General features: G+C 40.4%; 2 protein-coding genes across 2 annotated transcripts in view; one reads left to right on the top strand and one right to left on the bottom strand.

The window, feature by feature from the left end:
• The window catches only part of PTEN (phosphatase and tensin homolog), a 126390-nt gene extending 113477 nt beyond the window's left edge, over nt 1–12913 (bottom strand). Inside the window, exon 1 of the mRNA XM_006831118.1 lies at nt 11814–12913. Coding sequence (XP_006831181.1) covers nt 11814–11892 — 79 coding nt within the window. The 5' untranslated portion in view covers nt 11893–12913. The remainder of the gene's footprint in view (nt 1–11813) is intronic.
• Nucleotides 12914–13671: 758 nt separating this feature from the next.
• On the top strand, nt 13672–14327 carry KLLN (killin, p53-regulated DNA replication inhibitor). The gene is given in 5 exon segments (XM_006831434.1): nt 13672–13840; nt 13883–13920; nt 13922–13992; nt 13994–14051; nt 14136–14327. Coding segments are annotated over 5 exon segments (528 nt in total).
• Nucleotides 14328–14607: the final 280 nt, after the last annotated feature.

Below are 14607 nucleotides of genomic sequence, written 5' to 3'. Positions count from 1 at the left end.
TGAAACGATATGATAGGATCAATGTTATGCTAATGTTCTCCCATGTAAACTATTCACATAATTCAAAATAAAACATTAAAAAAAAATGTTTTTTAACACGCATTCCAGGATATTCTAATGTCCACTCAAGTTTGAGAACTACTGTTATATAACACGGTACCAAAAAAATCTGCATACAACTTTGGACTTAATATTGTACTGTTGTTAAATGCCTCAGTTCTGTCTTTAGTAAGCTATTGGTTCCATCAGAGCTCTGATTCTTGTTAAGTGCTGCGAGTCTGTTTCAACTGATAATAACCTTGAATGGGGTTTCTGAGGTGCAGCTGATAGGTTTGAACTGCCCATCTTTTAGTTCAAAGTCCAGTGCTTATCCTACAAGAAAGAAGGGTCAAAATGGTTGTCAGAAGAGACTCTGAAACTTGCTCTCCAGCGTAGAGATACTAAAGCAAGTAGAAGAATTGAGAAGGTCCAAGAGCTGAACAGAAAATTTCAAAGATCAGTTTGAGAAGATAAAGTAAAATATTATAATGAGAAGTACAAAGATTTGGAATTAGAAAACCAAAAAGGAAGAACACGGTCAGCATTTCTCAAGCTGTGGGAACTGAAGAAAAAATTCAAGCCTCGACTTTCATTATTGAAAGATTTTCTGGGCAAATTACTGAATGATGCAGAATTCATCAAGAAAAGATGGAAGGAATACACAGAGCCATTGTACCAAAAGGAAATGGTTAATGTTCAACCATTTCAAGAGGTACCATATGATCAAGAGCCAATGATACTCAGGGAGGAAGTCCAAAGTGCACTAAAGGAATTAGCAAAGAACAAGGCACCAGGAACTGATGGAATAAAAGTTGAAATCCTTTAAGAAAGTGAGGTGGCACAAGAGGCACTCACTCATCTCTGCCAAGAAATTTGCAAGACAACTATCTAGCTGACTGATTGGAAGAGGTCCATATTTGTGCCCATTCCAAAGAGAGGTGACCCAACGGAATGCGGAAATCATCGGACAATCTCTGATATCTCACACGAGTAAAATTTTGCTAAAGGTAATACAGAAACGGCTACAAACATACATTGACAGATAACTTCCAGAGGTTCAAGCTGGATTCAGAAGAGGCTGTGGAACTAGAGATATCATTGCTGATGTCTGATGGATCTTGGCTGAAAGCAGAGAATATCAGAAAGATGTTTACCTGTGCTTTATTGACTATACAAAGATTTTCGATTGTGTGGATCATGACAAGATATGGACAACATTGTGAAGTATAAGTATTCCAGAACACTTAATTGTACTTATGAGGAATCTGTACCTGGACCAAGAAGCAGTTGTTCGAACAGAGCATGGGAACACTGAATGTTTTAAAATTGGGAAAGTTGTACAACAAGGTTGTATTCAACCTGTATGCTGAGCAAATAATATGAGAAGCTGGATTCTATGAAGAAAAGCATGGCATCAGGATTGGAGGACGGCTCATTAACAACCTGCGATATGCAGATGATACAACCTTGCTTGCTGAAAGTGAAAAGGACTTGAAACATTTACTTATGAAGATCAAAGAGCACAGTCTTCGGTATGGATTGCATCTCAATGTCAAGAAAACAAAAATCCTCACGACTGGACCAATAAACAACATTCTTATCAATGGAGAAAAGATTGAAGTTGTCAAGGACTTCATTCTTCTTGGATCAACTATCAACACTCACGGACGCAGCAGTCAACAGATCAGGCAACGTATTGCATTAGGCAAATCTGCTGCACAGAAACTTTTTAAAGATGTGAGCTTGAGGACTAAGGTGCACCTGACCTAAGCCATGGTATTTTCAATAACCTCATATGGATGCGAAAGCTGGACAGTGAATAAGAAAGATCGTAGAATTGATGCCTTTGAATTGTGGTGTTGGAGGAGAATACTAAAAGTGCCATGGACTGCCAAAAGAACCAATAGATCTGTTTTGGAAGTGCAGCCAGAATGCTCCTTGGAGGCCAAGATGAGTAAACTTTGTCTCTCATACTTTGGACATATTGTCAGGAGGGAACAGTCGTTGAAGAAGGATATCATGCTTGGTAAGATGGTGGAAGAAAAAGAGGAAGACCCCCATGAGATGGATCAGCCAGGTGGCATCATTGATGGACTCAAGTGTGGCAGCGGTAATGAGGTTGGCCCAGGATCGGACATTGTTTCATTCTGCTGTGCATGGGGTTGCTATGAGTCGGTTCCAACTCGATGGCACCTGACAACAACAACAACACAATGGAAAAGTACTACTTGTCCTGTCAATCGAATAAAGTTGCCTTTTTTTAATCTTTGCAAAATCAACCGAGAAAGGGCTTTGTTAGTCAAAACATCCTAAACAATGTCCAAGTATCTATTAGCTAATTTCATTAGTTAAAAAGAGAAAAAAAACTTTGACTCAAACCCTCATATCTTTCACAAGTGATTAAGTTAAAAAGTTTAGTAAATTTTACTACATGGCCCATTAGCCACAGCAAAGCATTAATTTTCAAATTATGGAAAAGGAATAAAAAAAAGGAATCCCAGGCATTTCATTCTATCTATAACAAAACTCAGAATGACCTAATTAAAAAAAAAAAAAGTAAAAAGATAAACACCTAAAATAAGGCTTAGTTTATCTCCCTAGATTTCATTTAAAAACAAAAGCTTCAAGTTTTTCTAATGTAATCTCCAACTAGGTCAGAGTAGCTTGAATATTGGGGGGGGGGGGGGGAAGAGCCTCAGCAATTTAAGAGAGCAAGGTATTTTAAATGGGGAATAAAATTTAATACATTTCAAAGCAGTAATTCTTTTTGCTATTTTGACCATGTGTGTATGCTATGTTTATAAATCACTTTGAGTATTCATCTGACTTAAAACAATACCTGATTCAAATCACAACATATTTCATAACTTAAATAAGTACATCTTCAAAAGATCAAAAATACTAAACATATAAAATTAGCAGAACACAATGTTTACAATTACTATTAAAGGAGAGAACCTAATTGTGCTTTATCCTAAAAATGTACAAAGAAATAAAAGCCAAATATATTGTTAAGAACGCTAATGATATTGAATTAACTTTGGGTTATTTTTTTAACGTTAAGTGCCATCAGGTGAGTTCTGATTCATAGTGACCCCATAAAGTGCTTTCAAGGAGCAGCTGGTGGGTTGACCCACGGAAGTAGTGATTAACAATTCAGTGCTTATCCTACAGCACCACATCAGGACTCCTTTGGGAGGTAGGGAGGGGAACAGTTGCATGTAGAATTAAAAAGAAAGTAACGAGTAACTTATACAACTCAACTTTGTCCAGAAGTAACAAATGCATAGTACAATTCTATAACCTAGACCTGGCCCAAAACTACAATTAGTTGAACACCTAACAAAATACACACAAAATTACATCATCAGAAAGTCATATATAAAATTAGACAGGGTGTTAATTCATTCTGCAATGCAAAACAAACAAGCCAAAACACTCACTGCAAATCAACTGCTCATTGTTTTGGCTCTACTAGAATACAGCTAGGAAACCAGGGCAGCCAAACGGAGAAAAACTGATTTCTATGCATACTTAATGGCTTAACTGGGCAGATCTCAATCAAGCTTATTCTATCTTTTTCCATATTTGATAAAAATACACGAATAAAAACTCCTTTAGTTCTTTATTCTCACTGTTTAATCCTCTTTGTGTTTACTTCCTTATTGTTTCCTATAAATTCACTCAGAGGTTACAGATGTGGGGAAATAACCTTAGGTGAGAGTTTAGGGGGTGCCCAAGGTGTTACAGTGAATGGAGACAATATTGCCATTTAGTAGGCAAGGCTAAGCATGTGCTGGGCAGACCCACTCATACACAAGGTCTGCTAGTGTACTGCTACCGAAAGACTGTAGTTCATAAAGTCTTTAAGAGAAGGAATCTGGTATGTCTTTTTCACTGCTGTGCCTCCATCAATGAGTATATTATGAAAATGTGTTGCCAGCCTCATTATAATTCTGAGAACGATATATGAATAGTTGTTAGGTGCTGTAGAGTTGATTTCAACTCATAGTGACTACAAGAGACATAGGAGAACTTCCCACTGGAGTTTTCTTGGCTATAATTTTTTTACCTTCAAGTTCAAACATGTCTTCCCACCAGCCAGAGATCCATCCTCCCCTCATTTCTAGGGCCTAAAATTACCTTGAGAATTTCAGTCAAATATGAAAACAGAGCTCAATATTATAGATGTTTAAGCACAAAATTTAAGCACTTGCATTGTATTAATATATAACCTGTTGCCTTTAAGCACCTGCATTATAATAATAATATGTAACACACAGCAACCCTACAGGACAGATTTGAACAGCCCCATGGTTTCCAACACTGCAATCTTTACAAGATCAGACTGCCATCTTTCTCAAGCAGAGAAGCTGGTAGGTTCAATCCACCAGCCTTTCAGTTAGCAACTGAGCACTCACCCACGATGCCACCAGGATACTTATATTACTGGCATGTTGTTATTAAGGGCTGTCAAGTCAATTCCAACTCAGAAACTCTGTATAGGGTTTCAGAGGTGTAGCTGGTGGGTCTTAACTGCCAGCCTTGTGGTCAGAGCTCAGTGATGATAGCTAGATACTAACATATGCAAATTTTACTTGACAATGTAACTTAGCATTAAAAGCTGCATAAGTCCTCTAAAATGGCGAACTTAAAGGTAATTGTGTGTTTTAATCCTAAGAAATGTACCTTCATTGATAAAGTTTACATAACCCTCAACTTCTACATTAAAAGTTTTATTTCATTTGAGGCTGATATCATTCTTTGTGAATAAAAGTATATGCATGGTAATTAAGATGACTAGTCTTTGGACAGTAAATAAAATTTTACATTATAACAAAATTTTTATTCTTCATTAAGTCATAATAGGAAGTTCTCACTTACCTATTATCTTAAAGCAAATACTTCGTAATTAGCATAAAGAACTTTTGAACAGAATGAGTGCATAGAGATTTACATTAATTTGTGATGAAACAGCACAATCAGACGTTTTCACTCGTAAGTCTAAAAAGAATACCTCTATTTAAAAAAAAATACTCATACCTTAAACCAATTAAAATTCAAACATGTCTAAAATTGAGGAAATTCACCTAGTCACTGTTCTTTCCATAATAAATAACAAATAATTTCTCACATGAGTAATCTAAAAATCACAATTTTAACAAAAGCAGTAGCTACCATTTATTATTTATAATGGGTATTATGACAGGTGATTTATCTGTCAAGATAAATCTTATGTGGTAGGTACCATTATCATCCCCATTTTACTGATAAAATAGGCTAAAAAAGAGCAAGTAACATACTTAAAAGTAACTCAGCCACCAAACACAAGCGTCAGGACTGGCTCCAGAGAACACACTGACTCCTTAAAATATAAAAGGAACCAATATACATTTGTTGTTGTTAAGTGCTGTCAAGTCAATTCCAACCCATAGTGACCCTGTATAAGGTTTCCGAGAAGCAGCTGGTGAGCTTGAACTGCCAACCTTGCAGTTCAAACAGACCTTGCAGTCTAGTGCCATTAACCCACAGCGCCATACTAGGACTCCGAAAAGCTAAAACCCTGGCACAGACCTTTCCTGATTACAAACCATTCAATTGTGGTGGTGTGCCTTGGAGTCGGTTCTGACTCATAGTGACCCTGCGTAGGGTTTCCGAGGGAGCAGAAAGTCTCATCTTTCTCCCGCATAATGGCTGGTAGTTTCAAACTGCTGATCTTGAGGTTAGCTGCCCGACTCATAACCATTCCTCGTAACCATTCCACTACCAGAGCTCCTTAATATACATTTAAGATGTAGTAAAACCAATACTCAACATTTTAAAATAATAAACAGATTTAACCATATATAGAAATCATAAAACAAAATCATCCAAAGTACTCTCTTTACAAAGTTCGTTTCTAAGAAACATTAGGAAAGGTTTGCTAACTTTGTATTTATTTACATGTGTATATAAATACGTGAGAGAAAGATGAGGCTTTCTGCTCCAGTAAAGATTTGTAGCCTCGGAAACCCTGTGTAGGGTCACTATGAGTAGGAACTAGACTCCAGGGTACTTACTTAACAACAACAACATATATATATATACACTTATAAATTAGATCCACTATCCATGTTTAAAGTGGTAACTAATGATGATTACTATGTGTGTAATCACTTCATATGCAATACATAAACAGCCTTCTTTTCCACACTACATGAAGGTCAAGAATATTCTTTTGCTGCCAGGTGCAGCTACCAATATCCATCTGTCAATATTCTCAACACTGCCAATGTAGTATATACCTAACACTTTGAAAATGACCACCCATCTCTTAACACCAACTGTTACAAATGAAACAGCTTAACTAGAATGAACTAAATTAGTACTCCCCCATCCAGAAAAAAATTTTATATTTATTCCTCTTACATTAATATTTACCAACAGCATTTGCTATTCTAATACAAATTATTTTTTTTAAATCCAATTGTGAATACCTCTTCTGCAACCAATAAAAAAGAAATTTGAAAAATTAGAAGATGATATACGAATTTCACCACTTCCTAACAAGTGAAAATATTTTACATTAGTAAATACATAGATTCAACAGGCATTGAAAGAACCATTACTCACAGACCAAAACACTTTTTACCACTTAGTAAGGCACATAACAACAACAACAAAGAATACATGGGAGTCCTGGTATGGCACTGTGAATTAATGCAATGGACTGCAAGGCCAGTTTGAACCACATGGATGGTTTGAACCACAAGGTCGCAGTCCAAACTCACCAGACGCTCCTCAGAAACCCTATATGGCATCACTATGAGTCAGAACTGACTTGACGCCATTGAAAAACAGCAGCAAAGAATGCATGTGGCAATATTACAATCTTTATAAAAGAATCACCGATACCAACTTTCTCAGCTAATCTTATCTAGGTTATTTTCTCCAACCTAACATTATTGATATCTCTAACAGCAACAACATTAATTTCAAAGCCACCAGAAATAAAGCAATTACAAAAGAATACTGAAATTATTACTGACCCCAGTCTCATAAATCAATATAAATGTCAAGAGTCACATGCCTATCATCCTTTTTTTTTTAACAATTTTTTATGGTTTGGGTGAAGTTAATTTCCCATTCAATAATCTAGACAATTTTGTTTTGTGGCATTAATTGCAATCCCCTCAATGTAAAAGCACTCTTCCTATTTCCTCCTGGATTCCAGGTTTCCATTTGCCCATCTGTCCGCTTCTTCCTGCTTTCTGAACTTTGCTCTTAGGCATATGCTGCCCTTTTGGTCTCCTATGGTTGATAGTTCTCATTTTTTCTTAATGAATTTGGGCCACAAAATGAGTTCCCCATTGCTAACCACATAGAAAACCAAGTTTATCTACCAACAACAAAAACATAAAGGTGGGGAAACGAGAGAAGAAAAAGCAAACAGAACTGAGAAGTAACAGGTTCAATGGAATAGTATTTGAAAACTGCAATAGTCTCTACAGGAAAAATATAACTATATTAATAAGATATGAAATTAATTTCCTATGCTATCATCACTAATATATCTTCTAGAAATTAAATCCTTACAGTACAAAGTAACATTTCAAGTACATGGAAAACTGTCATATACATTGTTGTTGTTATTGTTGTTGTCAGGTGCCATCGAGTCAGAACCGACTCATAGCGACCCCATGCACAGCAGAACGAAACAATGTCCGATCCTGGGCCAACCTCACTACCGCTACCACACTTGAGTCCATCAATGATGCCACCGGGCCAATCCATCTCGTTAGGGGTCTTCCCTCTTTTTCTCTGACCCTCCACCTTACCCAGCATTACATCCTTCTCCAGCGACTGTTTCCTCCGGACAATATGTCATATACATACACAGTCCTAAATTTCTCTTTAAAAACTGATTTCACTTAACAAAACTTGTCTTAAAAGACTGAAATAGATTTGACTATTGAAAATCAATTGTTAAAATTTTATAAATTAATCTTCTCATAATGAATATTCATCCATTAAGTCACTGAAGTAATTACTCCATAAACGACTTAATTTTTTAAAATTATTAAACTGTCATCAAATGAGTAAATAGCAAATGGCAAATTTCAAAATGAAAAAAAAACTGAAAACCTCTCCACTTGCAAATTTAAAAACAAGAGATCTGTATATTTTCATAGTTATTATGAGAAAATAGATTGGTTCATACAAAAATTAAAAGTATGCCCAGCTACCTTTCTCATGTTGCTAAAATAAAATTTAATACTTAGTACATATAAATGCATCTTTTTCTATTGTCTAAATCTAAGCGTAAAATTAAGGTGGCTATTTCTCACTAAACGTTAATCATTTAGTATTCATTTGGACTCCTGGTGTAGCACCATTTAGGATGAGCACAGGAATGAGAACCACAAAGCTGGTGGTTCAATGGTTCAAGCCCATCAGCTGCTCCTCAGAAGCCTTGTAGAAGGTCCCTAAAAGTCGGAACCTACTCTTCTGCACTTAAGAACAAGAACTTAAAATCTACATTGATGACTGTATTATGCAACGTTTTAAAAAGAACAGCAATAAAATTTATTTTTCCTTATATTAAGAGTCAAATAACTACAAATTACTCCTTTCAGATGCACCTTACTCTGAGGTTTTATGAAAATAAAGTTTGTAAATTGTTAAATAATTAGGTGGCCCAATCATATGTTCAGATAAGAAATGCAAAAAAATAATATAAAATATTAGCTATTACATTTCCTTAACTTCAAAATATGGTCATTTCAATAGTCACTAATCTTAAAAAGAAAAAAAGTCACAAGACAGTTAATTTCAGTAATCACTGCACTCTACAAGCTACAAACAATCCCTAAATATGTTCACATTTCAAAAGACAAAAAACCTATCAAGCAACTTACACAGAAGCCTGAAGTGTTCATGCAGTCTACTGACACTAAATATTTTATAGCCTCACATACACTATTTTCCAGACTGACTAATGTTAAGAATAAAACTCTACAAAATTTTTTTTAATTCAATTTTTCAAAAAATAGTTTTTTTTAAATGAATTATAATCCTCTATTTTCCTTATGATCAGAATCCCTTCATTATTATCTAGATAAAGGAATTTGAATTTTAACATGTCAACTACTGAAATATACACTGTAATTTACCAGAGACAAAGTCTTCAGTGGCTATTTTAACACACATACACTCACTAAACAGAAACCAGTAAAGCAAACCAAAGTGCCTTGTTATATCAAAATTACTAGGAGTACAATTATCAAAAAAGCAAGTCAATCACTACCTTTTTTTCATTAGTGACTTTGTCTCAACATTTAGCTCAGTAAAGCCACAACTCTAGAAATTAATTGCTATTAGTCATTTGATATAGTATTTGATTCTGCTTCCTATGCATACTGTAACTACAGTTTTAGAGAAAGTTTTAAACATGAAATTTCATGTGTACAGGCTCGCATACTCTGAAATTAATGGAGAAACTGCCAATCATCTCAACGCTCACATGTACAAACCTGACAGTAATTTTAAAGTCTTACAACCTGTTCACAAATTAAAATAAATATTGGAAAACTGAAAATATCATACACACTTTGAATGCTGACAGAAGTCTAAGTCACTATCAGACAACATTTTAATTACTCTCTTGAATGGGAATTTTAGAGACAAAAGTAAAATAAAATTTAATAAGCTTGTTTCTATATATCTAAATGATTGTCTTTAAGTCACACCAATCCAATCTCATAGACTACCTTTGAAACAAGATTAATCAGAAGAGCTTTTCATTATTAATTGGGTTGTTGCTAAGTGCCATCGAGTCGATTCTGACCCATACCGACCCTATATAGGGTTTCCAAGGAGAAGCTGGTGAGCTTGAACCACGGACCTTGTAGTTGAAACGACTTTGCGATCTGACAAATTAACCCACATCGCCACACCATTAATTGCGAAAGCGGATGAAATTCAGCATTGGTCAAGTTTTTCAATTAATACAGCCTCAACGATTTTAAAATATTTATTTAAAAAATTTTTGAAACCAAATAGAATACTATAATTTTGTAGGTTGTAAAGCTACTTTTCCAGTAATATTTATCTTCAAAACAAAAACGTGGGTAAACCTAACTGCATTTTGGTGCAGCTAACATAATCAAAAGCAATAAAATCTCTTCAAATATGAAACAAAATCTTCAAAAAATAAAATATTCCCCAAAACTCTTAGCAGGACACTTTAATATGCTATCTTTAAGTCAAATAATTACTGATATTTACTAATAAGTAATTTTTTATTAATACATAGTTTTAACTATCGTCCACTGCTACAATTTATATCAACAAAGTTTTGTTCTTAATAAAGGCCTTGTCTGAACTAAAAAGCTTAAGTCATTTCAGGCCAATGATTTAATTGTTTTCACACACTTTATGGAGAGGCCTACCCTTAACTCTTAATTTCTGTGAATAAATTACTACTTTCCATCTGAAGGAAAGAAAAGAAAAAAAAAACTTCTATTTAACCCCCCTTCCTTAATCAAAACTAGTTTGTTTTACCTGAAACTGCAAAGATTAATGTCTTTAGATAACCACTATCTTTTGAAGTACAAAGACCTAGCTTTTAGACAACCAAAACCATGCACCGTTAAAATTCTTGGTTTCTGTCTTATTCAACAAGCTGACTCAGTAATTTTAGTACAGTAGTGTATGAAAAAAGCTAACGTTTTACCGACAATTTAAAGCTTAAGTAATGCATTCTGGATAGCATTTCTAGGTATTATTACCAAGTATACTTTGACATTCAACACAAGTCAGTAAACTAACGTATACCAATAGGTGTCAGAGGATCTGAAACTTAAATAAGTAGCAATTCTGGCATCACAATGATACTTAAATTTCAAGTAAGAACTGAAGCACTTTACAACCCCCCTACAGGGCAGTATCATTTGGGATCAAAAACTAGGCGGGCTCCATGCTATTACAAAGAGCACTTAATATAAAATACTAACGAAAAGCAAAACTCATTCACCTATCCTATATCACCCCATCAGGAGAGAAAAAAGGAAATTTAACGGAGATCTAGTAAGGGCGCCTGCCAGAGTCTATCATGGCTCTATGGATTGCAAACTAGCAAACTTCTAAATACATCTCCAAGTTGTCATTAAGTTCGTTTAAACACACAAACCTACTTTGGCCCTCAAACGCGCACCCAAGAGATGCAAAAGGAGTCGGCTTCTACGCTTATGCAAATTAAGCCCTCAATTCATATTTTAAACGAATCTATTAACGCAACTCAGGAAGCAGAAAACAATCACTGCAAGATTCTGATGCCATAAACGTACATGCAACACTCATTTTCATTTTAATCTGATCTATACTCTAGATCTAGGGCCTAGGCCAAGATTTAATCGAAATAGGCTCAACCTCAACGCGTCGACTTTTTCGTTCATTTTAGTGGACCGGATTCGCGAGGTTTCTAATCCACTCCCAGTGCACCATACTCTGTATTAACGGACAATAACCCCCAAGAAGATTCCACTGAGAGAGACAAGAAACCCATCGGTATTTTGACACTTGCAGCCAGCCCACAGTTCCAGCTAGCCGCACATACCCTAGGCTAAAGACATTCGAGAGACACCGAACATACTATCTAATCCAGCACTTCGACTCTGGTTAAATGGTATTGTCACCCAAGCTATGAAAATGAATCGCATCCGTCTACTCCCACGTTCTAACAGAGAGAGAGAGTGACAGAAAGGCAGAGGGGGAGCAGCCGCAGAAATGGATACAGGTCAAGTCTAAGTCGAATCCATCCTCTTGATATCTCCTTTTGTTTCTGCTAACGATCTCTTTGATGATGGCTGTCATGTCTGGGAGCCTGTGGCTGAAGAAAAAGGAGGAGAGAGATGGCAGAAGCTGCTGGTGCCGGGGCTTCTTCTGCAGGATGGAAATGGCTCTGGACTTGGCGGTCGCGGATGCCCCTCGCTCTGCTGCCGCTTGGCTCTGGACCGCAGCCGGGTAATGGCTGCTGCGGCGGCTGCTGGATGGTTGCAGTGACTGGGCCTGCTTCTCCTCAGTAGCCAGAGGCCTGGCAGCGGCGGCGGCGGAATAAGGCGAAGACGAATAATCCTCGGAACGGCTGCCTCCCCCGACGGCCTCCAGAGCCCGGGCCAAGGGGGGTGCGGCGGCGGCGGCGGAGGGGAGATTTAAAACCGGCCCAGGTCCCTGGATATGCCGCCGCCGCCGCCGCCGCCGTGTTGGAGGCAGGAGAAGGGGAGAGACCAACTCTCCGGCGTTCCCAGCCCTGGAAATGGTGACAGGCGACTCCGACCCCCTCCCTGGAGCTGCTGCAGCCGCCGCGGCCGCCGCCGCTTCTTCCCCCCGCTCCAGGAGCGGGAGGTGCCGCCGCCGCGCCTCCGCCGGCTCCTTCCCGAGCCCACGGCTTCCACCTTCCCTTTCAGGAGAAACCAAGGAAGAGGCTGCACGGTTAGAAAAGGCGACGAAGAGGAGGCGAGAAACGCCGCCGCTGTCGCCGCCGCCGGCCGGCCGGCTCCCCGAGGGCGCTGCCCCCGCGGCTGCTCACAGGCGCTGAGAGGGGCTCTGGGCCGCGGCCGCCGCCGTCTCTCATCTCCCTCGCCTGAGCCCGGCCTCGCCTCACAGCGGCTCAACTCTCAAACTTCCATCATGGCTGCAGCTTCCGAGAGGAGAGAACTAAGCGCAGCGCGTCGCAGCGCGTCGCGCACCCAAACGCGTATCCTGCCGCAGTGCACAAAGAGTTCCGCCACATCACCGCGGGCCTGCCCACCCCCTCCGCCGCCTCGCTGGGAACCCGGGCGCCTCGGAAGCCCGCGGGGAGGCGGGAGGCGGACGGGATCGCGACTGGGGAGGGCAAGGCAGAGGCGGGAGAGAGGGAGTAAAGTGACGGCTCTCGGTGCGAGCGCAGAACCCCCAACCTGAAGGCACTAGTGAGCATGCCCAGTGTGGCTGCCGGGGCTCGCTCGGGCTTGTTCTAAGGCGCCTGCCCGTTTCTGCACTTGCCACCGCTGCTTCTACAGCAACGCGGGGCGGGGACTGAGAGAGAAGCCTCCGGCGCTGCCCAGAAATCTAACAGGGTAGGCCACTGCGGAGGGAAAACTGAAGATGGAAAGCTAAGGCGGTTGCGCTGAGCATTATCACTGACTCGAGTCTAAGGTTACCTGTGCACAGGTGGAAAAGGCCAGGTGACCTCGCTGGTCAGTGTATAGGGAAACGCTGGGAGGGTTTCTGCAGTAAGAACACCCCTCCCCCTTCCTCTGCCCCTTGATTTCCCCGGCCTTTCGTCTCGCCCCTAGTGCACCGCTGTCGGATCAGTCATTCGCAAGGATTTGACTGCAACAGGCTTTGCCGAAAAATCCCACTACTTCACGCCCCCACCCCCCGGTGTCCTCAAGGTGTCAGTCTCAGCACAAAGAACAGCCCCCTATTGTGTCTCCCGAGTGTGTCTCCTCAACCGAGTCCCTTTCAACGCCCCACCTCCCGCTTCCTTGACAATTAGGATCTAAAAATAAAAACAGCGGAATACGCTAAAATGTGAGTTATCACCTCTGAGTTCTCAGGTGCCAAAGGACAATTGTCTAGGTGAATCAAAAGCAAATCCCCTTAAGTGGGATGCAACCCTCTGCCACCTTTATTGCCCCGGACCTCAGGGCTCCAGGTCACATCGCGAGGAACCCAAGCTCCGTCCTAACAGTCCACCTCGCCCCGCCCCTTTTCGGCCACTGCGAAAACCCGGCTGGGAGAATTGCCCCGGGGCCTGGTTCTGGACTCCCCGAGCCAGGCAGTGCACTCCCCAGGCCTGGGTTGCAGCCCGTGTGAGAAGTAGGTGACGGTAGGAAGCAGCAGCCTTGAAAGTGGGCGGAGCCGAAAAGACCTAGGAGGGTTCAAAAGGAGGTGGAAGGATACTGGAGCCACTGTCGGAACTACTTTCAGGGAGGTCACGTGTGCTCCTAGTTGGGGAACTTTCCAAATTCCCACTCCCCAATGATAGCTCCTAGAAGCAAGTGCTGCATATCTTTCGCCTGGAGTGTTCCTTACACGTGCACGCAGCGGGACCTCACTTAAGACTCTCCTAGGCGGCTGCGAGAAAACAGGCTCAGTGGATGCTCCTGTCGGAGCGCTGTCGAGACTGGCGCCTGGGGAGCTGGTTACACAAGCACCCACATCCAAACACGTGCCCCCGCCTCCCCAAACGGCTGGACGCAGTCGCTTATTTTTGCAAACCATTGGCTCCCAAGGTGGTCCCTCCCTTCTCCTGTTACCCATAGAGCAAAAAAAAAAAAAAAAAGGCGGGGGGGCCGACACTTTAGACTTTCAGCTTTCAGCTCTGAACCGGCAAACACTGCGCGTTCCCAACCGTCCAACCGTGAGAGAAGAGGCTGGGCCTGGGGGGTCGAGCGCATCCCCCTCTCTGGTGCCTGGCCCTTTAGGACGCACCTGGGTGGTTGGCTGTACGCTGGCTAAAAGGGAACTAGCACGCTGCTTAGTACGCTGATGTAACAAACTTCCAGTCACTACCCCGAAGCAGGTGAGCGCGCCCCACCTACT

Source organism: Chrysochloris asiatica, unplaced genomic scaffold (assembly GCF_000296735.1).
Source record: "Chrysochloris asiatica unplaced genomic scaffold, ChrAsi1.0 scaffold00003, whole genome shotgun sequence".
NCBI classification, from domain to species: domain Eukaryota; kingdom Metazoa; phylum Chordata; class Mammalia; order Afrosoricida; family Chrysochloridae; genus Chrysochloris; species Chrysochloris asiatica.
The sequence above is the reverse complement of the archived record's forward strand: the minus strand, read 5'-3'. Positions and strand labels throughout refer to the sequence as shown.